The sequence below is a fragment of the Perca fluviatilis genome, chromosome 24, assembly GCF_010015445.1.
Source record: "Perca fluviatilis chromosome 24, GENO_Pfluv_1.0, whole genome shotgun sequence".
In the NCBI taxonomy this organism is placed as follows: domain Eukaryota; kingdom Metazoa; phylum Chordata; class Actinopteri; order Perciformes; family Percidae; genus Perca; species Perca fluviatilis.
Window position 1 is genome coordinate 11703848 of NC_053135.1, and position 26467 is coordinate 11730314.

The 26467-nt window shown below is 42.6% G+C and overlaps 3 protein-coding genes across 7 annotated transcripts; 1 reads left to right on the forward strand and 2 right to left on the reverse strand.

Annotated features, from left to right (window-relative positions):
• Positions 1–4479: 4479 nt before the first annotated feature.
• Positions 4480–11303, reverse strand: LOC120554155 (cyclin-Y-like protein 1). 2 transcript variants are annotated; one of them, XM_039792839.1, is made up of 10 exons: positions 10340–11303; positions 10082–10156; positions 9947–9981; positions 8004–8107; positions 7526–7561; positions 6620–6671; positions 6404–6523; positions 6151–6317; positions 5358–5520; positions 4480–5246 (listed from the first exon to the last, which is right to left on the reverse strand). In XM_039792839.1, exons 1-10 carry the CDS (start codon positions 10497–10499, stop codon positions 5130–5132), a joined length of 1029 nt encoding a protein of 342 aa, XP_039648773.1. In that variant the 5' UTR covers positions 10500–11303; the 3' UTR covers positions 4480–5129. The 2 variants fall into 2 exon arrangements, with proteins under 2 accessions (XP_039648773.1, XP_039648774.1); XM_039792840.1 differs by having other exon boundaries at positions 8004–8104; positions 10340–11301.
• Positions 11304–12557: 1254 nt separating this feature from the next.
• On the forward strand, positions 12558–13661 carry mettl21a (methyltransferase like 21A). Its single transcript, XM_039792856.1, has 3 exons — positions 12558–12704; positions 12807–12918; positions 13022–13661. Exons 1-3 carry the CDS (start codon positions 12558–12560, stop codon positions 13417–13419), a joined length of 657 nt encoding a protein of 218 aa, XP_039648790.1. The 3' UTR covers positions 13420–13661.
• Positions 13662–14333: 672 nt separating this feature from the next.
• On the reverse strand, positions 14334–20292 carry LOC120554156 (cyclic AMP-responsive element-binding protein 1-like). 4 transcript variants are annotated; one of them, XM_039792842.1, is made up of 8 exons: positions 20152–20292; positions 19034–19127; positions 18762–18941; positions 18263–18363; positions 17810–17949; positions 17047–17223; positions 16728–16881; positions 14334–15566 (listed from the first exon to the last, which is right to left on the reverse strand). In XM_039792842.1, the coding sequence occupies exons 2-8, from the start codon at positions 19112–19114 to the stop codon at positions 15422–15424; spliced, it is 978 nt and encodes a 325-aa protein (XP_039648776.1). In that variant the 5' UTR covers positions 19115–19127; positions 20152–20292; the 3' UTR covers positions 14334–15421. The 4 variants fall into 4 exon arrangements, with proteins under 4 accessions (XP_039648776.1, XP_039648778.1, XP_039648779.1 ...); XM_039792844.1 differs by having other exon boundaries at positions 18762–18908; positions 20152–20291; XM_039792845.1 differs by lacking the exon at positions 20152–20292 and adding an exon at positions 19984–20145 and having other exon boundaries at positions 18762–18908.
• Between the last annotated feature and the right edge of the window lie 6175 nt (positions 20293–26467).

Genomic DNA, 26467 nt, shown 5'->3' on the forward strand with positions numbered 1-26467 from the left:
ATATATACAAAATAAAAAATGATATATGCAGTATGTATATATATATATATATATATATATATATATATATATATATATATATTAGACAGTTAATACAGCTTTGAAAGTGACATGTGTGGCAATCCAGGGAGTTTATACCACGATTAATTTGTGTGCGTAGCTGGACAAAAGTCACCTAGTAATGAATTTTAAAACTATCACCATCATCTGAATAAGGTTAACATGGTTTGGTATCTAGGGCCTTGAGAAAATATTAAGGAAATGCTTTTTTGTGTGTTTGCTGCAGTTAAACACAAAAAGAAAGAGAAAACACCTAACCTTGGAAAGCATAATTGAGAGAAGCGAAAGCAGCTGGTTGGGCTGGTAGCATGGCAACCAGTTGCTGGAACACTCTGATCAGTCAGACGAGATGTGTGGGTAAAATTCATTTTTACACCTCTCGATATCACTGTGAAAGCTCTCCCCCTGGAGAGCCAATTTACTGGATTGAGGAGAGCAAATGTATATTTCCTGCCCATTTTTATATCACCCAAGTCATTCACAATTTGATAGTTGATGATTTGATTTGCAAGGCTATTTGTTTTTTTCAGAGTAGTGACTGAAAAAGGAAAACATGTTCAAACCTAATAAATAAAGTAGATCCAACAAATATGTCTATTCATGTACATGCACCTATATTAAAGTCACAACACATCCTTGATGACTACATTTAGATATCTGAAAATGTATCAATGTCAATTAACCCGACAAGTAACATTGACAAAAACTAAAAGTTGGTTAAAAATGTTACATGAGGTATACAAATCTTCTAGATTATCGCACTTGGTAGCCATATAGTCCAAATAACACTGATTCAGTCACATTAAGTCACCTCATGTTGACAACAAAATTTCTATTAACACAACTGTAAATGTATCTACAAAAACATTGTCATGATAGACCGTTCTAAACATCTTAATATATGCATGGCTGATGACAGTAGTTAGGCTAATTGTGCTACATTAGCATGTACAAATGTGACCATTGATGGCATGTTTGTAGTTATTGGAGCAGTGTTTGGTCTGCTAAAGGACTGAAAGCAGTCAGTGGTGTAAGACTATTAACAGTCGAGAAAACATAACCAGGTAGAGGAGGAGGTGTAGTCGCCCTGTTCTCCCCCTCCACTTGCCTTTTGAGCTCAATCTGACCCGTCCGCTCTCCTATCCCACCCCTCCCCCCCCCACCCTCTGCCCTGATTGTAGACGGGCATTTCGCAGAAAAATCTGCTGGTTCCGGATCAGATGGAAAGCTTCGTTGATGCACGAAGGTATGATTATTAGCATGGGCGTCGCTAAGGGAGTGATTGTCATGCAGGAGGATGCTTTTCTCTTCCCCATCACAAGGACGATAATAAAAATGTTCAGTGCCGGCTGCAGCAACAACATTAAAAAGTAAATGTAAATGGACTGTATTTATATTGCGCCTTTCTAGTGTTAGAGACTACTCAAAGCGCTTGTACATAGTACAGGAACCATTCACCATTTGCACACATTCATACACTGTGGCCGAGGCTGCCGTTACAAGGTGCCACCTGCTCATCAGATAAACATTCACACTCGTGTACACACCGATGGCGCTGCATCGGGAGCAATTCGGGGTTCAGTGTCTTGCCCAAGGACAAGTAGAATCCCACAGTGCGGTTACTACACTTAAGAGCCATGCTCGTCTTGAGAGCTGCATGATATATGCACCCATAGCAGTAGCAGATGGACAATATGCAAAATGTGGTTGTGACAGATGGGGGAACAAACACCGGCATACCCTCTTCCCGGGAAAATGTGATGTGTTGCTTGATGGTAAAAGCATCGCACAGGAGCCCACTGGTTGGCTGTTGGAAAGCCACACTAAATCTGGCTCAGCACTAACCCTCCATGAAGGCTCAATGTCCCATTGACCAGCCAAATGAGTGCCATGTTAATGTTAACATTGCAGGTATTGATCATCCTGGGGTAGTGGATGCCATGACAAATAAATAAGTAGCGTTCTATAGCCATTAGAGCCAAAGTCATCTGGGACGTCAGGAAAAAACGACGTAATATACAGAATTGAGCTATGCACCAGCATCCATACATCGGAGTTTGGTTACGCGCTATAGAAGCCAATACAACCAAAGCAGTTACAAAACTCATCCCAACACCACAAGCGGACATATTTCTTAGCAGAATGTATTGTGGGTTGCCATAGTAGCTGCTTTAATCTCACTGTCAGAAAAAAAGAGAAATCCATCTGCTGTCGATGAAAAAAGGACTCGGCCAAGAAACACGAGAAAAAAAATGCCAGGAAAGTTTTCTCTGACAAAGAAAGTTCCCAGGAAAGACAGCTGGACATTTTTAACCACATGTTGATTCCAGTCGCCTGTAGTTGCCATGTTGGCTGAATTGAAGAGTGAGTTGTTGAAGGGATTCAGATGCACGTTGCATATTCATCCACAAGTGTAGAAGGTCTTTTTGCTGTCTGAGGAGGTATAGGTCTTAAACAGAAGGTCCAGAGGGTCCAGGTATAAATCCAGAGATTACCTGGAGATGTGGAGAGAAACGTAGGGGAGGTATCCATTCATTCACTGTTCTCGATGTGCTTGCTGGCCGTTTCAGCTGACAGTCCCGCACAAAAAAGTAGAACATCCAGATGATTCTATTGCTACATTTGATGTAGTCAGGATCACGTCAGACAGAGCAGTAACTGAACAGGCATTAAGATATTGATGTCCAAGCCCGACCTGAGCCCGACACAGTTAAAATATCATTTTTTTCTCATACTAATGACACATGTATGTTTGTTTGTGTGGAAATCGCGCTTTTATTAAGCAACTATAGGAAGGCATTCGGAAATGTCAACAGATGAGCGCATCAGCGCACACGGGGCAACAAGCGCACGTTAACACAGGCGCGCACCTACATAATAAGCTTTTTTAAATTTAAAATGTTCAATGCCTTATCGCACTGATGTGACCGAGCCCGATCCGAACCCGAACATCACTTCTAAAGATCTGTCCAAACCCGGCCCGGACGTCGGGTACAGTCGGGTCCCAACGTGCTCGGTTCGGGTATCCATCCTCTACTGGATGAATGAATAAGTAGTTAACATATAATAAAGTGACGATATGTCATATGTTGTGTTTAATTAAGGGCACAATATTGTGTTCCTTCCAGGCACCTTTAAATGACATTACGACCGCTGTGCTATTCTGCCTTTACCAAAATAATGGAAACACCATCACAGCGCATATATGGTTTGTTTGATTAGCTGGATTTTAACTCAGCTGGCGTGTTAACTGCATTAAAGTCAAAATAATATAGATTAAAACATTGGAAAATGCTGCACAAGTGTATCGGATGTTCTTACTGTACTACATATGCCAATTGTACTCATTTATTTCACTTTTGGATCAAACTTTCAATGTAGTAAACATTTTGATGACATTTCTGTCTCATTGAGTAGCTTCTTCATGCTTTTAGGAAATGAGTGAATAATGTAAGCACTTTACAGTGGAACTATACCAAGGGTATTACTTTAAACACACACTGCCAGTTACTTTGACAAGGTTTCATGGTACTGTGCGTCTGAAAACACTTCTGCAATCTGATCATTTGTTAATTTTTTGGGGATTTTGAAGAAACAGCCAAGTTTGAGCTGCTGCTCATCCAAACTGATCACAAATTAAAGTGAAGGGTGATAAAAGAGAAGGATATATGCTCTACGCAGTCCCAGCAGCAGTTTTGGGCACAGTGACACTGAACTGGATCTGGAGTCAGGGACGAATTGTGCAATTTTAATGGTCAAGTAGTTCATGAACCTGTGGGTGACATGTGGGCGTCTTGTGGGCATTTTGGATAACAGAGGCTCTTGTGGCAATGGGGCTTCAGCTTGAAAAAAAAAAATCAACCATCTAGTGCCTCCATGAGGCCAGCAGCCAGACTGCAATCAGCACCTCCAAACTGGGCTCCAAGTCAGATTTTCATCTCAGGAGTATGGAAAAGGGCAAATACTTTAATATCTAATATCTGTCCACTTACCATTCTACTCGTGTAGAATTTTCATTGGAGAAGTTAGTATGTGCAAAAGAGCTCTCCAGCAGAAACAGCTTTGATAGTTATAAATTGAAATCATGAATTTATAGCGCTTTATAAGTTACTCAAACACTCTGGTACACCAAGACATTTGTATGTCTTCCACATTCGCTAGTGGTTTTCGTCTCTCCATACCCGAATCAACAGGATTTTAAATTGTTTTCTATTATTCATATTTTTTCATTTCCTAGAAAATGATTAAGCAAATAGCAAATGCTATTTCTCCTAAAGCAATGCCTTACAGAAATTATGCTATCATATAATAGTAGAAATTAATTGTTGCTGCCATCATGGTAGTTTTTTTCACTCCTCTTTCAAACATCTTTTATCAGAGATCTCGCAGCTCCCCGCAAACAAAAACCACCACCACACATTTTCCCATGAGAGCAGCCTCAACTTTGAACGGCGACTGAAATTTATTTGAATTAAATAAAGTCTCGTACATTTCACAGCTATAGGGGCCTACATAGTAAGCAAAACAAAGTCTACAGTACTCTTTGTCCATGTGCAGAACTACACCACAGGGTAGTTCGAGACAGTTTGTCATCGTGTGAATGAAGGTGAGGGGATACGGCTGGTGGAGAGAAGGGGGCCAAAGCCATAGACTCCTCACGAGATCAGCTGATGTGAAAAATAGAAGATGACGTCCTCAGCGTGTGTGACTTCAGGAGGCATTTTCATGCTGATTCCTTCCAAAGTTACACATCCATTTGAAAATAAATGTGCAAAATATTTCACCGAATGATCATGCTTTAAAAGGCAGATAGCTGAAGTTCTTTGTGATGAACACATAGAGAGACTGGATTCATTATACTTTAGAGATAGTGTATGGGAAACTTCTGCTCTTTTGTTCCTCCCCCAATGTCGACATTTAACAATTTGTAATGGAACTTTTCTGTTACTGATATCGTTAATCTACTTTGGAAAGGTCTCTTGGCGAATACTGTCTTGACTTTCTTGAATGTGGCATCACATCCTGTAGCTTAACTCTAAGTCCGTTGCTCCACCCCTCCCGTCGCAGACTTAGGACAGCACAGCATGGGTGTTCTTGATGCCAACCAGGTTGTCTACACTGACAGATCTCTTCATAGCCGATTTACACAGGTCCTTGTACTTATCCTCGCACAGCCTGGAGATGGCCTGGAGACAAAACCGTAAGCACACAACTGTTACCGCCAAACCAACGTTACAAAAGAAGAGACAACAGATTGTTCGCATACGGAGTGAATGCGGCCTCGGACTCGTACTCACCTCCAGTTTTTGAGCCCGCTTGTTGTTCAGCGGCTCCAGAGGGAAGCTGAGGTTGTTTTCGTCGGCCAGTGAACGCAGGTCAAAGTAATACTTGGCGTAGACGCTGGCTGGGACGTTGATGTTGAACTGGAGCAGCTCCAGGAAGTGGCGCTCCATCTCGTTCCTGCAGAACACGGGACAAAGCAGACAGACAAGTCTTTCAGAGGATTCAACATTTTTTATGAAAAAACTCAAATTTGTCTTATCAGGCTAAAGGCCAATTTATGCTTCCGAGTTAAATCGACGCCGTGGGGTACGTACGTAGGTACGTGGAGATACGGACCCTACGCCGTAGCCTGACATGCACGTCTCAAAAAGTGTAACTACACAACCGCAACAACTGTGTAGATCCACTTGGTCGTGGCTTGGTAGCGTTGCATTTCCCCCCACTCCTTTCCGTAAACTTCTCCACAAAACAACATGAAATCGAGGAAATGGTTAACTTTTCCTGCTTTCCGACCGTGGTCAGAAAGCACACTTTGTTTCTCCCACTAAGTCGGTACTCTCTCCGAAGCTAATCCCATGTCACTCTCTCACTCGCTCTACCACACACTCCCCACGATGGCCCCCGTTATTCTCTTAAAGAGATCAACGCACAAGTATAAACTTCAGTCCACTTACATAGGCTAACGGCGAAAGCTCTGCGTAAAGCCTCCGCAGAAGCATAAATCCAGCGTGAGGTACAACATTGGGTTGGTACAGGTTACTCAATTGTTTTGTCATTGTCATTACTTGGATGAAAGGTAACACTCACATGTCCTCCACTGTGATGTCTTTGAGGATCTGGCAGTAGTCGACGTTCCACACAGCCTGGTCGTCCCAGACCTTGGAGGCCAGCAGGATGGCACCGAGAACAATCCGCTTCCAGTTACATGGACAGATGTCCATCTCAGCATACGTCAACAGCCTTTCCAGATATACCTAACACAGCACAGGACCATCGGGTTCACACACATAAACACCAGTGACAGAGATAAGAAGGTCTGAATCTGTGGTTGTAAACTTACCAGAGTGACGATGGCGCACTCTGCAGTGAGCTGTGCAGAGCTGAAGAGCGTCCGTATGAAACGGTAGATGAGTTTGTGTTCCGGGTCGACCACAGAGTAGTCATCTGGAACCTTTTCTCGCTGTTGGGCAGAGGGTTATCGTCATTGGTCAGTCGGGCACAGAGCGAAAAAACGGTAAATAGCGCTGCCGCGTGCAATCAAAACACCTCGACTCACCGTCAGGGGGTGCTTCTTCTCATCGAATATATCCAGCGAGCGGTTGGAATCTCTGCAGGGCCAGAACATGACGGAGCCAGTGTTAAATGTGCATATTGTGGGATTGTTCTATTGATCCAAATGACCATCACTTATTTGTGGCGGTGTAATAGTGTTTGGTGTTCTCACTTTAAGCTGAAACTATATGGAATTTCAACTCTATGGTGAACACGACAGGATAGACCTAAACAGCCACTAGTTTGCAAAGTGTCTGTTGGGTTTGTACCCTGATGAGCCAGCTGACTTTTCTCCACTGACAAAATGCTGCATTATTTGCATTCACTCAAGGCCTCTTTAAAAGCTGTGCTAAAGGCCAAATTGAGCCAACTGCTATGATGCCAAGAAGTTTCCTAACTAACTATGATTACCACTGCTTTGTACCATCCACAAAAAGTGGCGGAGGCCAACAAATGTTCAATTTAAGTGACAGAATTACTAACAGCTAAACAGGATCATATATATATGTATTTTTTTTTGTCACTTTCTTAAAAACTCACTAAAGGCTATGAACAAAATAATTGCTATGAAACGCTGACAGAATCCCAAGTTATTCATTCATTTGTGTTTTCTATCTATCTATCTATCTATCTATCTATCTATCTATCTATCTATCTATCTATCTATCTATCTATCTATCTATCTATCTATCTATCTATCTATCTATCTATCTATCTATCTATCTATCTACCTACCTACCAGCAGCAAGAAGTTGCTATTGGGACAACAGACTTCCATAAACCCAAAACAACCCCTAAAATAATCTTACGTTGTTCCCCGATGAACTACCTAAGTACTGGAACCAAGGGAAACAGTACAGCGACACCTTTAAGAGGCCAAAGCCATGACAACATTTCAAACTTTTCCTACCTGTTCTTTATGTGATAGTATATGGCCAACGCGACGCTGGAACAAAAGAGAAACCGACACAGACAAACAAGTGAACCACTGGGTGTGATTTTGTATTCTTTTGCACCAAAAAAAAAAAAGAAAAAAAAGAGATATCCTGTCTTCCTCTATCTGTAGTTTTACGGGCTGATATATAGGTCACGTGTGCTGCGACAACGATGGAAGGACATCTTGATGCATGCAGTCCAGAAAAATTCCTCGTTTGCTTTGTTAGCGCTCGCAACTGAAAGCATAGGTCACTGCTAACTACGGGTTAGCTTGCAGCAGAACGGTTTGAATAAAAAAAAATGTGTTTTGAACGGTCAAAGGACAAATGCCTCAACTCTTTCCTCGTCACGGACCCCGACCTGCTAAGAAAGGAAACCAGCACACTGGAATACCAAATGCAAAACGATTCCTGTGAAGATATGAAGAAGACGAAGAAGGTGAGATCAATTACCATTTGATCGTGCTCTTGAGGTTGGGCTGGCTGACGGTGCTATCGTCGATGAATATTGTTGAGCAGGAACTGTACTTTTTGGTCAGCAGCCCTGGGGACATCTGCTAGAGAGAGAGGAGATGGAAATGCACATGACTGGAAAGGTCAGCATTTGAACCTTAAACATTTAAAACAAAGCTATTGGCCTTTCTGGGTCCAATTTGTGGTGCGCGAGTGTATCTTTCTCAATTTCACTGACCGAAAAAGTCACTCTGTCATGTTAAAATAAAGTCAAAGTGCATATGAAGACCAGTGCTGAAAGAACTATTCAGATCCTTTACTTTAAAGAACTAACACCACACTGGAAAAGTTAGGGAGGGATCGACCGATACTTTGTTTTTCAAGGCCGACACCGATACCAATTATCCAGACTGATCTCAAGAAGTGGCGTAGGTATGACACGCCAATTCGTATGCAATTTTGGCGTGTTATCAAGACGCATAATCGCTTTTTAGCGTGTTTATCAGCGCCGTTTGGCCTCCATTGACTTACATTACCTTGCGATTGCGTGTCAATTTACGCCGAGGTTGGTTGGTGTTGGTGGATGGGTCAAACGAACACAGGACTTACACCCAGGAGACCGGGGATTGTGTCCCGCGTGTCATGTATCCTAAACCCAACCATCGCTTTCTTCTCTTCCTAAACCCAACCGCGTTATCATTTTCCTAAACCCAACCGTCCCGTTCTTCTTTTCCTAAACCCAACCGTCCCGTTCTTCTTTTCCTAAACCCAACCGTCCCGTTCTTCTTTTCCTAAACCCAACCCGTTCGCCTCGAGCCGTCTTTCCTGATCCGTCTCCGTGTTGCTCTTACACTGTTGCCCCTGGCAACAGATAGTGTAGGATCCCAAAATGGTGGGCGGGCTCAGACACCTCCCAAATCGTCACGTGACAGCAAGCTACCATGACGTATGTCCTCATTGTCAATACGGCGTAGACGTACACGCGGATAGCTCAAAAATGCAACGTGCTGTATACGGTAGACATACACGCGGATAGCTCAAAATGCGTACAGATAACACGCCACTTCATTATATCAGAATAGTTTAAATGGTTTCATTTTCAAAAAGCACCATATTTCTGTTATACTACACATTGCTGCAGCTCCTCTTTTCACCATTGTGTTTTAGCTACAGAGTGAGGCCTCTCGCTTCTGTTCCATCTTTGTTGGGAGTCGCACATGCTCAGTAGCTAGGTAAGGACTGCTAGCCAGTCAGAAGCAGAGTATGAGGGCGCGCCACGCTAGCAGCTAGCCTAGGCGAGCATTATAACGTGTTACAAAGTGACGCACGTTTGTCACGGAAGTAAAGGCTGGACTACAACAGAGCTGTTTGGAGCAGTTGTGTTTTCTGTTGGAGATGGTAAGTCCCTTTGGGGTGGACTTTGGGCTTTTTCACTTTGTAAACCTATTACATGCACAAAAAAAGATATATAACACAATAAAGGAAAGGGGGAAAAGCCAAAAAGCATAATATGAGCATTTTAAGTAACAGTATGTAAAGTGTCATCAGGAAAATGTGCTTAAAAAGTATTAAAAGTAAAAAGTACTCAATGCAGAAAAATCCTCACATTTAAGAAACGATCAAAACAGTTCTGTCAATCAACTAAGCCTACTACACACCGAGCCGATAATCGGTGAGGTCAGTGACTTGAGTCTGTTCGGTGTGTTCCGTGCCGTCGGCCTTCATTTTAGCCGATTTGACATGTATAAATTGGCGGGTCGGGCACCTAGCAACTAGTATCTGTGAGATTAATGTAGTGGAGTGAATAGTGCACTACTTCCTTCTGAAATGTAGAAAGTGTCAAGAAAAGAAAGTACAAGTACCTCAAATGTGTACTGAAGTACAGCACTTGAGTACATGTAATGAATTTACATTCCACCACTGATGGAAGACCTGCCACTTACGTGATTCAAGTAGTTGCTTTTTCTTTTCTCGCGCACTGAAAATGGGGGAGAAGAAAGGCAGGGAGAGTTTAGGAGATTTAGAGGGCGTGTAAAGCAAATCGTACGGTGGCAATCTTTAGTAAGAGAAATACTGACCGTCTGTCTGCGACTTGTTGAGGAAGAGGGTGCTGGCTCTGGGGTGGTCTGATGGGTTGGCCTCTTGGGCCAGCTCTGTAAGATGCAAGTAGGGAAAGTGAGCTTTTTTTTTTTTTTTATAGCACACTGCATTAAAAATGGGCAGAATCTGTCCCCCAAAAGAGTCTCCATCTATATAGATGGTTCTATGTTGCTTACGGGGTCATTTTTAAACCATAGTTTCCAGAAATAACAGCCACATTAATCATCATCACCCACCGTCGGGGAGCTCCCTGTCGCTGATGTGCTGCAGGTAGGTCCCGGTGTCCTCGCTCACGTCCTCAGTGGTGGTGATGGGACACTCCTCCAGCTCCACCTCTCTCCTGTGGACCTTGGGACTCTCTCCGGGAGAGATGCAGCAAGACACCGAGCCTCCCATTGCTGACCTACAACAGTCCTGCTACAGCCAGCACCGGTTCCCATACAACTCAGGGAGGATCACCCACTAGTCTTAACTGACAAACACTTGGCCGCCGGGCGTCTGCAACTCACGCAAAGTTGAATCTAAATCTAAGTGGCAGTTAATGCATGTAACGTTAACACCACAGTAAATCTGAAACTAGATCTACCCGACTCTGGTTTCAGATCAAGCATGTAAATATTTAAAATGTCAGTTTAGTACATTAGTGTTTGGCTGCAAAGTGAAAAACCCTGCTTCGGAGTAGAATGGGATCTATGTAATGACAGCCAACTGGGCGTCTGCAGTATGTGCAGGGCAGCTGACATATTCAGGGCGTGTGCGCAGCATAGCACTGGTGCACTTTAATAAGAATAGCTATGCGTGGGCTGAATAGTTTTTGGACGGTGAATAACTGGTATCATCTCATTTTACGGAATAGAGGCTAACAACAATACAGAGTCACAAGCTCCTCTGGCTAGCAGGCTAACGCTAGCTTCCGCACCTCAATCCATTCTTGGCTTTTTTCAGCAGCATGGATCAATCCATTTTTCACTGCGGTTGAAGTCGCTGTCACAATTCAAGGTTGTTCTACAGGACTGCCGTAGAAATTCCCTAAATGGAAACCACCTAAGAGATAACTAAGGAAGCGGAAAGGTTGCGAGTATTTGAAGTTTTTAAAAACGGTAGCCAACGATAGCTTTCATCCCGTCGCATTTGCAGGAGACACGTCTTGGATGTCAAAATCCACCGAAGCAATGGAGTTCATAGGTAATTTCCGGTTACTGCCTTTCAAACTAAAAGTCCTTATCGTAGTTTTTAGAGACAGGGTCTCATTTGAGATTTTAGCCCACAGCAGAATGCGTAGGCTAATGATGGAATGTCAATGGAATAACTAATTATATGTACTATACAACAAACACAACAGTTTGAGTACTCTAAATGAGAGTGATAATGACTTGTATTGCAATCATGAGCATTAATGTCTAGCTGTAGTTTTACACTTAATTTATTAGCTGACGCTTTTATCCAAAGCGGCGTAGGCTACAATAAGTGCATTCAAACATGTGTGTACATTTATTACAACCCCAAAAGTCCAAGAATCATGCAAGTATTTAAAAGGTGCACCTTTGGCTGGTAAAATCTAAAGAAAATTAAACTGCAACTATGCATCTTGAATTCATGAGGGTTGCAATAGAGTCCAATTCTGCAAGACATTTTAATTGCAAGAGGTTTTAACAGCGGGGGGAAAGTCAGAATTGTAAAAATTAAATCACAATTCTGAGGGAACAAAGGCAGTTTCCAGAGAACGTGATTCAAAAGAAAATCGAAGAAAGTCAAGTTTGGAACTTGTTTAATGCACATATTAAACAATCGAAAAATCTTCAACAACTTTTCTTTTCTGGTTTTTTTTTTGAAGATTTTTTGTTCAAACTTTACACAGAGATAATTAAAAGCTGTGCCTAGAGCCCATAATGTATCTGCTTTTATTTTGAGTACAGGAGCGCAAATGAAACGGAAACTGTATTGCTGCTGTGTGTTGTTAGCTTTACAGACGTGGGCTTCATCTGCAGGCACCGCCCCCTTAATTATGCAGAAAACAAAGCCGTTGGGAAAAACCTTTGCAGCCACGCCCATTATAAAAAACAGGCTTTCCTATTGGTTACTTTTAGCCAAGCTGTTACATAATTGGCTGATTTGCTCATTGATTTGTCAAGAGCGGACTGACGTTCCACAATTACAGAGATACTTGAATGGCTCTCTGCCCCCCTCCCCGCTACAACGTTTAATAAAACAATGTCTACAAAGTAGCTAGTTCCGAAATTATGAGGCAGGACATGTTTATGATATTTTGGAGGAAACATAGACGATGGAAGGAATTCAAATAAGAAATTGACCTCCAGAAGATGGCAGTAATGAATCAGTACGTTTAAGCCAGCTGCCTTAAAACGTCAAAGAAGAAGAAGAAGAACAGAACTGCGCATGAGTAAAGGAACATTAAAAATATGACCATAGTGTAGTTTCTACCTATTTAACAGCATGGCTCTTGTTCCGTACGTAGAAAATTCGTTACCTGTTCTTTCCAAACTCCACAATTCATCAGCACAGTTTCGGTTTGCCAACCACGACCTCCGTCTTGCCCAGGACTGGAAGAAGCTCGGGGTAGCAGCAGTTGTGTGGGATGCGGTAAGTGATAGATTAATGCTGGCAACCATAGACTGTAAATATTAGCACTAACTGTTCCTCTTCTTATTTGATTAAATGCATATAATGACGTCTATTTCCCAGGCAGTTGTCATGTGTATGTACCTGGAGATGGGGAAGGTGGAGTTAAAGGGGAAGGGGGTCATTGAACTGGGAGCTGGCACAGGACTGGTAGGCATCGTAGCAGCCCTGCTGGGTGAGTTCACTTACCCAATTGTTAAGACGTGCGAGTTAAACATATAACACAAGTACGACTACTGGCCTTTTAAGTGTTCGTGTCACATTCTTAAATGTCCTAGGTGCCAAAGTGACCATCACTGACAGAGAGCCTGCCCTGGACTTCCTCTCTGCCAACGTGAAGGCAAACGTGCCCCCAGACTCCCAGGGCTCGGTGGTTGTGTCTGAGCTGACTTGGGGCGAGGGCCTTGAACGTTACCCGGCTGGGGGATTCGACGTGGTGCTGGGAGCGGACATTGTTTACCTGGAGGACACCTTCGTGCCGCTGCTGCAGACTCTGGAGCACCTATGTTCGGACAGCACCGTGGTGTTGCTGGCCTGTAAGATCCGCTACAAGCGAGACACAAACTTTTTAAGCATGCTGAAGCAGCGATTCATGGTTGAAGAGATCTACTACGAGAAACAAAGGGACATCCACGTATATAAATCTTGGAAACTTCCACCTAGGAAGGATCTGTGACCACTGGGTGTCCTAACTGGTCGGTTTTCTTTCATTGTAGTCCTTGTAATAAATGTATTTTTTTTTTTTTTTTTGCACAAGAATCAAATAAACATGTTAAAAGATTACCAGAAACACATTTATTAACAGCTGCCAAAAAATGTAGTATTTGAATAGCTCTAACATAATGCACTGTATTATACAAGTAGGTGACATTTAGAAATTGTGAATACAAAATAAATGAAAAGCAACATAAAAAAAAATAAGCATACTATTTCATGACTATACATAATACCTAAAATACAACATGGCATTCCGTTATCATAAAAAATAGCCATTTTGTTCACTGTGATGTCATTGTCTTTTTGATTTGGTCGCACTTTACAATCTTTTGCAGGCTGTTTGATAAGTGCAATCGAGTCGTACTTGGTGAGGACTTGGCGCTCCACGAAACTAATAACGTCGAATCAAATGTATGATGATGCCTCGATAATAAGCAACTAAACACTCCTGGATACGTTGGGACCGATTACTGGTTAACAGTGTTACATTCAAACAAACAGAAATCTCAGATGGTGCGTGATATTTTCCTGTTAAAATGGTGGGAAATGTGGTCGGATTGTGTATGCAAACAAAGTCTGTAATCCTATTACCAGAATTTTGGAGACAGCCTCTGCTGACGCTTTCACAACCACCACATAGGTATCCTTATTACAAACTCATCAACCTCCAGCTGCAGGAGCTGTTGGTTTTCCCTTACTTTCCCCAATAACAAAAAGCTAGTGACATTACATGTTCAAAGACGGTATAATAACACAAACATACCAAGCAATCCATGATTTCAGTGACGGGCCACGCATCTCCAAAAATCTGTTTAGAAAGATGGAGACAACTTTTTTTTTTTTTTTCCACCATTGCAAAACAAGTAAGGCTCATTATTTTTCTGTTTTATTCAAGAAGAATCCAGGAATTAATCAAATAACAAATACAAAAAAATGGATTGAAAAATCCATAATCCACGGAGCCAGTTTACTCGTGACCTCCGGTGAGCACATAAACCATGTTTAAATCTGTTTAAACTATTCTGCTCCTTTTTTATGGGGATGTTTTTGTTAATGAGCCTTAGTCATATGATTGGGAAGGAAGGGACATGCATCAGAGACCAAATAAACACTTAAAGAGTTCCACTCGAGAGACGGTTTGACTTACGGTCTCTCTTCATCGCGCTCTTTCAGAGCTGCATTTAACACGGAAACCATCTACAACCTTACGTAATGGTTAGCGGGTTTTTTTTTTTTGTTCATGTCATATCAAGGCAAAGTAAATTCAAAGTAAAAAAAAAAAAGTCATTGGCATTATGCAAGCAGATAATCCAATACATGAAACAAATCACAGCTAAAAGATAAAAATGTCCGTGGCGCGGCCCATCTACAGTTCAAAGCATTAGTTAAGTAACAGATGTTAATGCAAAGAGCGCAGTTACGGTTACAAACATTGCACACAAAAGTAACCTCTCCAAATGATCCGAGTGTCTTGGGGGAGATTAAACGTTCTGACGTAAAAAGTTCTGTCGTTTGTTGGTGGTGATGGTTAAAGTGAGCAGTTCCCCCCCGTTGCTGGTGACGTTGCCTAGTTTGTCCAGGCACCAGTGACTGGAATGCTTCCCTTTTTTTTTTTGGTGGCGTCCAAAAAAAAACAACACAACAGCCTCATTGTCCGTTCCATCACTTCACCACGAGGACCCTGTATAGTTGGAGTCTCCTCCACGCGTCTGCTCTGAACATTGCTTCTCTGACTGATCGCTGAAGGGGGATGGGGGTGGGGGTGGTTGGTTTTTCTAATCCTGGTGAGTCACTTTAAAGATTTCTCAGCAGTTTTTAAAAAAGAAAGCAAAAGAGTAGAAAAGGGGTGGGGTGGAGGGGTGGGGAGTGTTATCCAGATGCATGGCTCTGTGCTGAGTCTCTGTACATGGGGACAGACGGGCACCTGTCGAGCCCCTGGCAGGCGGTTTTGGCGACGTTTTCTACTCCGATTTGTGGCAGTACAAGTCTTTGAGGGCTTTGAGCTCCTCGATGAGGGTTTTGTTCTGGTTCTCCAGCACGGCCACGCGGTTCTCCAGACACTTGACGTACTCCTTCTTCTTCCTGCGACACTCGCGGGCGGCCTCCCTGTGTGAGAACACCACTGTGGTTAAGGTCTAAAACGGGTGCATACACGTACATTTTGTTTTTTAATGCACTGGACATTCGCTGAGCACACGTGTAGTGTTTCCCTCCCTACTCATACGTTGGCATAGATATAAGATACAATGGTGATGATGCAGACCAAGTGGCGCGCTGAAATAAGCGCCACAGACAGCTTCGCTTTGCTGATATTCCGACATGGCACCATGACTTTGCGTAAAGATACACGCCACTTCCCTAAAGCCAAATGGCGTGTTATCCGTACGCGTTTTGAGCTATCCACGTGTATGTCTCCGCTGTATGCAGCTGATGAAAACATACACACCGCGTGGCGTCGCCACGTTGCGTGTTATCGCGAGAACGTGACGTACTATCGCGAGAACGTGACGTACTATCGCGAGAACGTGACGTACTATCGCGAGAACGTGACGTACTATCGCGAGAACAACGTCACACGCGTGTAAAAAGAAATAAAAAATAAAAAAAAGGTTGGGTTTAGGAAAAGAACACTGGGAAAGACAAAAACAAGGGGAAAAAAACCCGACAAAAACACACCTAGGAAAACAACGGTTGGGTTTAGGAAAGAAACATTGGGAAAGGCTTAAAAAATAAAAATAAAAAATGGCTGAAAATCGCGGGACGCGATCCCGGCTCTCCCGGGTGAAAGTCCTTTGTTTTAACCATCCACCGCCCACAACAAACCTCCCTTCATACTACTCGCTACGGCGAAAATTGACTCGTAATGTAGGTCAATGGCGGGCGAATTGCGTTGATAAACACACTAAAAAGCGATTTTGCGTCTTCATAACACGCCAAAATGTCATACGAAAATTGGCGTGTCGTACATACGCCACTTTATGAGATCAGTCTGGATATTCAATTACCGTTCAAAGGATGCAATTATTTGGACGAGAATTCAAACAAAAACAACATCACTGAATGAATTACACTATTTAATAACATAAAAAGGGTTAAAGAGCAGCACGAGGCCTATGTAGGCCAAGGATTTTGGGACAACTGACTCTGCGATACATCTCAGTGCTTGCTGCGTTGCACTTCATCTGTATCTAAATACTAACGACCTGGCAACCCCACCGCATCGACGGGAAAAATACACACCGTTATACGACCTCATAATACACATACCTGTTTTTCATAAGTCTGACCTCCCTTTTGCGTGTGACCTCCTCAGTGCCGCCTCCTGTGCCCAGCGCGGGCGAAGTCGCCATGACAACCCCAGGAGTGATGGCGTTGGTGGGGGCTGTGCGTATCTGATAGGCCTGGACATCACCTGAGGCGGCTGACAGACAAATACAGTACGGTTTTACTAAAGGCACACAGAAATCCAGACAAACACACTTTGACCGACGTTTTCCGGGTCTAATTGGTCCAGTTTCACGTTCAAACCTCATTTCTTCACCTTTAGTAGGCTTAAGCAGAACATTATGTGGCATTATTTCCCCACCTTGTACAACCACTTGGTTGCTGGGCACTAGGATCTGCTGCCCGTCGCTGGTCTGGGCGTACTGCAGGATGGTGGCACCTTGCTGGCCGGCGTTGGCCATGGTCAGCGTCTGCAGGCCCTGCACTCCATCTGTGCCATTATTGGCCAGCTGGATGGCCCCACCCTGGGTAATGGCAACTGCAGAGGGACATTGTCACATGTTAGAATTCTAGACTCCAACGAACACAAGTGACGTTCTCCAAATCCAGTGCGTAGGACGTGGAAAGTCAAGCAAGCAAACACAAATCCATCCGTTCAACTCGTCCTATCCTCAACATGTGTGCTTAAACACTGTTTACTGCAGCAATGTCTATATTATCTATATGTCATACCACCTTCATGCAGAATCTCTTTTATGCTCCCCCATCTAACATGGGCTTTAATGTGTCCAAGACAAACTCTGCCTCATGTCAGACAGTATCTGATCCAACAGCTCAATGAATAGCAGCAGAATTTACTTCAACGCCATTGCAAGAGGGGAGTTACCAGATAACAATCATTCCTTGGTCATTCCTTAATCTAATGAAATGACAATATTGGCTCAGTGTTACACCATATCTGATTATCAAGACTTTGTCTTCACCGATGTCTAAATTCAGTTCGCCTCAGCACGGACACACCCTTACTGCAAAGAGCAAAAAGGTCACAGCATGATAGCAGGAAATCCTGCATGTTTCAACACAGAGCACCAGCTTCCTGTATTACAGTATACAAAAGTACTCACTGTACTGGCCACTGCTAGTCTGATAGATGGGAGTGGGCATGGTGACTGTGGTGATGGCAGGGGCTGTGTCGTCCTCAGACTTTTCTTCCTCAATTCGAGGCACTGCTGGAGCATCCGACGATAAATCATTCAGAATCTTCCTGTAGATGAGAACAATTACAGAGAAATATCAGCAAACTTTTTTTGTTTTTCATTTTAAAAGCAATTTACAAATGCTCCAAAATGATTTAAAAACTATTATTTGCAGCCTTTTACCTTGGAAGCAGTTACAAGTTCAAGTTTTTTTTGAACTATTGTTGTTTTTTTTGAAGAGCATCAGTCACTATCAAACTCAGACATGTGATGTGATGCAGACAAAAAAAAAACAAAGCAATAAAATGACAGTGTAAATGCTTGTAAGTGATAAAAGAGCTCTTCTAGATTCATTACTTTTTTGTGATAAGTTACACAGACCTGTAAGAAGGACGTCTGGACAGGATCTCTCTCCTCTTCTGACAATCTGTCACGCTGTCTACAGACTCCTGAGAGTCCTCGCTCTCAGCAACAGTCGAAATCTGCAAGTGAACACAAATAAGTATACTCTCTAACTCTCCAACTGACTCAACAAAGAAAATCAGCTGCATAAAACAACATTGTAACACCATTTACAAGGATTTTGTTTCATTGCAAACACTTAGCAATTAAGGTGGATCCATATGTGAAGGATACAATATGCCAAGGAAGAAAATACAACTACAAGTTTACAGCTACTACCACAATGTTTTTGGAAGATACTGTGCTTATAATGATGTTATTAATTGTGATGATGATTTTAGATGCAAAGTTACGTCTTTAATCGTAAACTTCTGCGTCAGTATTCAGTAGTTATTATTTGGGCAAAACAAGGGTTATGTGCTGTAATAAAACAATGACTTTTTTTTTCTCTCTCTCTCTCTCTCTCTCTCTCTCTCACCTGTACAGTCTGGACTTGTGGGGACTGGATGACAGAGGGCTGAGCAGCTTGGATCACCCCGTGCACTTGGACTGTCTGACCGTTGGGTAACTGCACAAGGGTGACTGTGGGACCGCTGGATGTCACCTGGCCAGCTGCTATGGACGCCTGCAACCATGACAACCCACATTCATACCCTGTCTGTATGACAAGTTATTAGCCGTTCTCAGCAGTAGCACTCATTATGCATCTTATATTGCAACGTGTAAATGTTAAGTGGTGATAAGATTTACCTGTCCAATGGTGATCTGCTGGGTCTCAGACTCTGAGACAACTGTTTCACCACTTTGCTGTGTGTCTGCACCAGCCTCCATTGTCGTTTAAAATCTGCCAAAAGTAAGAAACTGCTCATTTGTATATGTACCATTATGCTTAAAATAAAACTGTGCAGCACAACAGTGAGAAAGTGATCTATGGTGTACAGCTAACTCTGGATGTTGTGCCTTATCCGCAGTTGTTTGGTGATGTTCTAAAAGGAGGGTGTGGCTTTGCTTCACATGCTAGCGTACAATTCATTTGTAAAACACCGTACACCAGTTTCCATGCAGAAACAGAATGCTTTATTTGAACTAAAATAATTTAAAAACATGTAGTCCGTTTCATATCCAAGACTCAACAACATAACGTTCATGTAGCGATTTAAAATATGCTGCAACATTTTAACTTAACATTAACGCCGAAGGCTAACGTTAAAGCTAACTCCTTGGCTAGCCAAGTCCTGAATAGCTTCATTGATTCTGTTAGCATGCTAACACGCTAGCTAATATAATGCATTGCATGTTAGCACATTTAGCCGCCATTTATTTAACATCTATAAAGGCTCAATTTCAACTCGGTTTTTTTTCCTGCTATTAACGGCTCGTTTCGCAGTATGGCGCTCTGATGTAAACTAACTATTGTCTAAACTAATATTGCTAGCTAGCTAACTAATAACGTTAGCTAGGTTGCTAGCTGTGAGCCTGTATGGAGGGAAATGTCTGCATGCATTGCATGCCAGTTATGTTTGCAACTAGGGCTTTTTTCTCCCACTTTCACTGACGAGTTTGTTGGCTCAATTTTACATTAGTTTGTCACAGTGTTAACATAAATTGACTTTACATGACTAGTTGCTTCTGTAGCTAACTTAATTCTATACGGTTTATTAAAATAAAAACAACATTCAAGCCCACTCCCATATTAATACCTATGTCTCAGTTGTGTTGCGAGCCTTGCAGAGACTGACTCATTTTAAGAGCCTCTGCAACACCGCCGCCATGATCTCTTTGTTGGCTTTGTGCGGATATTAGCCGCAAATAACTTCTCTGGGCAGCCATCTATCTGTTTAGCAAACTTCGGATGCGTATCCTCTTACCAACACAGACTCGCTTCGTCACTCCCGGGTCTACGGAGCTCCACTTTTATTCAGACCGACACGTAAGAGACCGCGTCAGGCTACACCTCCGTCGCGTCACCGAGAACAACAACACGGAGAGGAGGACGAGGGAGACGACGACAGCGAAAATCAGCTCTATCGACAGGAATCGAGTGAACACGGAAAAGTCCGGAAAGTCACGAAGGCTGCCGATGTAACCACGAAGATAGACGAGGAAAGCGCTTGATTTTCTCGAACTTATCTGAGCATGCGCCAAGATGTGTGATTATAAATCAATGAAAAAAAAAAAAAAGATTGGATGTTGGATGATGTTTGTTTTTTAAATAATTTAATGTTTTTTGTTCACATTGACTTGTAAAATAAGAATATTGTTGTGTCAAAACCTTACATGAAATATTAATTGAAATTGAAACACACCTGCTTTCGATAACACAGCTAATCATGAGATTTGAAACGGAGACAATCAACCCATAATGTTTTTAACATTTAATATAACATTAGATATCAAACCTAGAATTGTATAGTTCTATTATTTTTTTCTCTCTCAATGTTTCCCATCATCACCATGGTGACATTTAACGTCCTATATTTTTTATAATGACTCATGGTTAATAGTTCAATGTGTTATAAATCAGATGTTAGTTTTAAATTTATGAAACATTTTAATTTTCAGTAAATATCCGGCACATTGTTGAGATGCTTTTGACTGCAAACATGATCCACCGTTCTGCTCTTATGAGCCACATGGTGGCAGCAAAATCCTTCTTTATTTCTTTCCACCATGACAGTCAACACTGCCCTGTTATGTTACAGTACGTTTAGGCACAATTTTCTTTATTCCCGGCCTGATTTGATCAGTTATCTGTGAATTAGATTGGTCCTAACTGTGATACTGGCTTTGTACCGCCAAGCCACATTGTGATATTAATGAGAAACCAGTAGGCTCCAGCACTGTATTACTTATTATGTAGCCTACTATTTACAGCCCTTGTGATTCACATTACATTTGCTTCTCCTTGGTCGTTGAAGTTGACCATGAAATAAACTCATTGACTTTGTCGCTTGGCGTGTGAGGACCAGTGCTGTATAGGAGTGAAATGGGTTTTAAGCTGTGGCAGCTGGTCAAAATCCTGCGGGGAAAATGAGACTTCAGACCAATTTATGACCATCATCTCTATGTGCGAGGTCATTTTGGAGGCCTTTTAACACACACACACACACACACATCAAACATACCCATCTTCACCTATCGAGTGATTGACTACACCAGTGGAGCAAAACAACTCCCTGCTGACCCAACCAATCTTGCGTCCTCCATAAAGGTCTGGCAACAAAAGTCTTACATTTTGCACTTTTCTATTTAAAGTGAAGCACCGATAACGTACCGCACAGTCACCAATTCATCAGATATTAGTCACTAACCAGCCTTCTAATCTTGTTCCTCCATGTCAATAACATGGACATTGATTTGACTACCAGCTCCAATAGCCGTAGCAAACCATAATTAGCTTGCATCATGTGTTGAAAGGTTTTCAATGGTTATCACTAAATGTGCACTTGGTTATGGAAGCTTTGCACATTCCGTTTCTGCACATTGCGTATAAAATCCCCCATTCCCTATATGTATATATGTATACAATTATCTAAATGTCAAAATCGCTAAATCTTACCTCTAAATCCTGTATAAATTAATTTAATTTTTTCTTTTTTCCTGTCACTGAAACCCACAGCCTTTTACATTGGCTGTTAAAAACACATGACTCCACAAACACAATCAGACCATGCTTGCATTAGTCACTTCTTTATCAAATCACATTTTCTGAGTGCATATTAACATTGGTCAGTGTGCCCTGGTGATTAAGGCAAATCTCTGAATGCTAATGCTGGTGAGTTCTGCCACGGAATATGTGATTGCAAGGTTTGGAACACTCTGCGGCAGCGACCCTGGCTGTAAATTACTGCTGAAAAACACCCACTAACAGCGGAGTAAAATGATGCCACAGACGTCCAAAATGGTGTAGGAGGAGGATAGGAGTTTAATCTTCAGAATATGAAGTAGAGACCTGACTCCAATCCATAGCCCTTTCCTTTCCCCTTAAACCCAGCTGTCAAAGCCCCTGGCTTAACACAAGCCTCCAAACCCCCATCGACAGCAAGCCCTGTGACACTTTCTATTTCCCCAATATTTTTGTGTGTCTCTCTGCTTCCTCTCTTCCTCTTCCTGTGTGTATTTTTTAATCCCACAGTCATATGAAAAATCACAACCCTATCCAAATCATGATCTGAGGTGCTGTATATGTAACAAGCACAACACTGCAATATTGAGTGTATTAATAACATGCATGATATATTCTGTCAACATTGCCGTCAAACTTTAAATGCAGTCCTCAATCAAACTGAGCGGAAATGTCATACCTGCCACTCAGAGACAGGGCATTATGGGAGATATCAGCTCAGAAGGGTGTGCAGGAGGCCGTGCGGCGGCGTCCACGGAAAGGCTGAATATGAATACAGAAAACATGCGGTGCATTTGAATAGGCCTACCACTGACCTTATATGCATGCTTTTTTTTTTTTTTTTTTTCATTGTAAGTTGAATTACCTGAATCGCATGTGAACCAGTGCACCTGGCTGTGGTTGCCATGGATACTGGGCCCCACAGTCTGTCTCTTTTTATAATACACGCACGCACACACACACACACATAGGCGCTATTCTCAAATCTGAAGATGTGAGTTTTAGAGATATCCAGAAAATTATTGTGTCGCTGAGGTGCAGTATCAAGCTGCTGCTGCGAGGCAGGAGAGTTATCTAACACACTGAGATTGTGCTGACCCAGACCCCCCCCTTGCTAATCTAGGCTGTAGGCAACACCGTGTATTGGGCGATCTCAATCAATCCGTCAAGGTGTCAGCTCCTCCCTCCCTCTCTATCTTTTCCTCCTGCAAGGATTTTTCACCCACTCCCCTCCCCCCTGCTTCTCCATCTTGACATCCTCTCTTTTCTCACTTAAAGGTTAGCTTCAGAATCTTTTTTTTTTTTTTTAAGTCTGTCTTAATGCAATACTGGCATGCCCATAAGTACATTGAAAGAGTTATTGGTCACTGTAATCATTCCTCCTCCAACTAAAATCCACAGTGCAAAATTTATTTTCCAACGTTCCAACCGAAGCAATTACAGTAAGAAGCTTCAGTTGTCTGAGTTTGAGTGTTTCCTTGGTGAGCCGGGGGGGGGGGGGCGGGGCGTGGGGGGAGGGGCTTAGACCTATGTTCAGAGAGTCAAATATAGATTTATTGGCAGGACACAACATCACCAATAAACCTAAATGCAACTGCCAAGACAAAAGATGCCCATTTTATTTAAATTGTTCAATATTTCTATTATAATTCTATGAACATATCCGATACACAGGAATGGTATTAGCACTGATAAAGACCTTTTTAAACGGACCAGGTGTTGGCCACACAAGTTTCTTTGTTTGTCTTTTTTTTGGGGGGGGGGGCATTTTCTGCCTTTATTTTTGACAGGACAGAGGAATACTTGAAAGGGGAGAGAGAGGGGGAATGACATGCAGCAAAGGGCCGCAGGTTGGAGTCGAACCTGCGGCCCTTTGCTGCATATATAGAGTAAACCTCTATATATATAGAGTATACCTCTATATATGGGCGCCTGCTCTACCAACTGAGCTATCTGGGCGCCCTCTTTTAATAAAAAGCCCCACGCTTGTTTTTAGTGCCTTTACAAAAAAAACTGATTCCTCTCAGTTCCATCCGGTGAGGTGCAAAGATTTTAAATCTGGAAAAAAAGAGACAGGGACTCGTGTTTGGTATTGGCAGATACACTGAGAAAACCCTTACCGACACTTTAAATGTGGCAGTGGATGTTGCCAATTTCAGTTGTTCATTCTTCATCTTTTTTATTTTTTATTTTTTTTTCATCTGTAATTTTCTTCTTTGATTGGCAAGAGTTTGAAGCTGGTCTCAGGTGTTTCTTTTATCGGCCGTGTTTTGGCTTCACACAAGTAGGCAGCGTCCTCCCACACTCTGCCGCGTTTGTCAAAGTTCAATTTGAGTTCCAACTGGAGCCGTCTCGTCCGGCCTGTGAAGAAACCAGAAATGCAGGCCGGTGCTAGAATCTCTCCTTCAATGAGGTGTGGAGAGAGAGATGCGCTGCTCGTTCAGGTATCCATGCTGGATGTAAAACATGTAGTCCAAGCCCTGCAACAAGTACTACCCCAATGAGCATTACATGTTCAAAATAGCATCTTTTAGGCTCCGTTCACATGCATCGACATCAGTTCAATGTCAAAACATCCTCACACTTAAGTACACATTTCCTATTTTAGCTTTTGATCTGTGACTAGTTCCTTGTTGCTTGTTTTCTTTTGTCAAAGTAAAATCGACATTCAAGTTTTGGTGAGGCAGTAGGAGGGCAAATTCAGTGGAAAGGACAAAAAAAACACACACACACACTCACACACATGATGGGCTAGGTGCTAGAGTGGGTGCGCTTGTGTGGACTTGCCGCAGTGCTCCTTCCCGTCATAACATGTCATTCTGGACACTATTACTCCCAACAGAGGCAGACACTGCAGCTTGCTGACACAGAGCGTAAGGTTATCTGTCAGACAGAGAAGGCAAGTGTGTGTGTGTGTGTGTGTGTGTGTCAATGCAATATGAGAATGTGCCTGTATGTCTTCTCCATCTAGGCTTTTCTTGGCATGTGATTGCATTTGTGTTATATTGTTTGTGTGTGTGTATTTATGTAGCTTGAATATAGCGTGTGTTCATATTTATATACCTGTATATATATATATATATATATATATATAAGACCATGTGAAGATGTGAAGCTGTCATTCACACAGGCAGAACACAAACGCTGCTCTCATCCCTCACCTCCTCTTGCTGCCGAGTTCAAAGGTTGCCATGGCTACCGGCGTCCCAGTGGGAACACAATCTGCTATACCCTGGAGCCACAGAGGCAAGCGTGCTCGGCGGGTAGGGGAGGATACGGTGACCTTTGACCCCTCAAGGTCTTACTAATGGAGAAGAGAAGTGTGTGTGTGGGGGGGGGAGGAGGGGGGGGGAGTTTAGCGAAACCGGGCTGTGCCGGGGTTGTAAATTCTACTGATCCTTCGCTGAGGATTGGTGTAAGGTTGTGGGCGGGAGTGGCCTCGTAGCTTCTGAGCCCCGGCGACTCGTGCCGGCTGCCTCCTGGATTTCAGAGGGCCCTGGGCGAGCGAGATAGCCGCCCTCTAATCCGCCGAGTCTCTCTCACCTTGCCTCCTCCGCGTTTCCCAGATAGCGCATCTTTTGTGTCAGATCTTTGCAGCTGTCACCGCTGCTGCTTGTAAGGATGATGCCCGGCTTTGTGTGAGTTTGTGTGTGCATGTGTGTGTGTGTGTGTGTGTGTAAATCTGAGACAGAGGCACAGAAAAATACACCTTAATAGTGAAAGATATCAGAGGTGCCTTTAGAAACCGCCCCCACCGAAAAAAAATAGAGTAAGGTAGTCTTGCGCCAGGAAATGTTGCACATATCATCTCAATTTGAAATATTTATTCTAAACAAGGAATGCCAGGGTATTTCAAATGTTCCAGTGAAGCTAACAGAGTTATTCTACAAATGGCTCATGTTACAGAAATTATCCATTTGATTAGCAGCTGACCTTTAGTAAAAATCTGAATTTCTTTTATTCCCTACACATTTATTTCAATTCTGCACACTCCTCACTGATGAAGACTGTGTGATTAGTTTCTCAGCTCTTGATGAAGGATAAGCATATTTTGCGGAATGACTTTTTCCAAGAATTTTACAACAGATGCTGAATTGTTTTCCTCAGGGACATTGGAGCAAGTTCATTTTTACTTTGCAAAGCTTTTAAGGTTGGAGTCAGCTTGACATGAATGTATTTCTGCAGATGTTACTCTGTTTAGTATTGGGTGTTCAAATCGTATTTTTTATTTCTCATCTCGTTTGGCCTTGACGGACCTATCTCCGCAGCGCTGTGGAGTAAGGTCTGGCTACACCACAGATACATTCTGGAATAGGAGAAAAAAAAAACGCTCTGGGTCGATTGACATTTCTTTAAACCAATCACAATCGTCTGGGGCGCAAACCAAGCTCCAAACGCAGCGACTTTGCTTCAGCAAAAGGAACAAAGGAACTTGTTTTGGTGGGACATTTGGAGAAAACGGCACATAATATAGATAAAAGTCAACTGTTCACACAACACAATAATGTGAGCCATTTCAATTGGTGGGGATTGCTGTGGGCGAAGTACACATGGCGATA

Excerpts from the sequence above, each read along its gene's own strand:
- LOC120554156 (XM_039792842.1), bottom strand. The coding sequence starts at position 19,114 with ATGGAGGCTGGTGCAGACACACAGCAAAGTGGTGAAACAGTTGTCTCA. Across the intron at positions 18,364-18,761 it reads CACAAGTCCAGACTGTACAG|ATTTCGACTGTTGCTGAGAG; the intron begins GTGAGAGAGAGA and ends GTTCACTTGCAG. Across the intron at positions 15,567-16,727 it reads GTCAGACTTATGAAAAACAG|GGAGGCCGCCCGCGAGTGTC; the intron begins GTATGTGTATTA and ends GTTCTCACACAG.
- LOC120554155 (XM_039792839.1), bottom strand. The coding sequence starts at position 10,499 with ATGGGAGGCTCGGTGTCTTGCTGCATCTCTCCCGGAGAGAGTCCCAAG. Across the intron at positions 6,672-7,525 it reads TACTATCACATAAAGAACAG|AGATTCCAACCGCTCGCTGG; the intron begins GTAGGAAAAGTT and ends CTGGCCCTGCAG. Across the intron at positions 5,247-5,357 it reads AGCGGGCTCAAAAACTGGAG|GCCATCTCCAGGCTGTGCGA; the intron begins GTGAGTACGAGT and ends TTTTGTCTCCAG.
- mettl21a (XM_039792856.1), top strand. The coding sequence starts at position 12,558 with ATGGCTCTTGTTCCGTACGTAGAAAATTCGTTACCTGTTCTTTCCAAA. Across the intron at positions 12,705-12,806 it reads CAGCAGTTGTGTGGGATGCG|GCAGTTGTCATGTGTATGTA; the intron begins GTAAGTGATAGA and ends TCTATTTCCCAG. Across the intron at positions 12,919-13,021 it reads CATCGTAGCAGCCCTGCTGG|GTGCCAAAGTGACCATCACT; the intron begins GTGAGTTCACTT and ends TAAATGTCCTAG.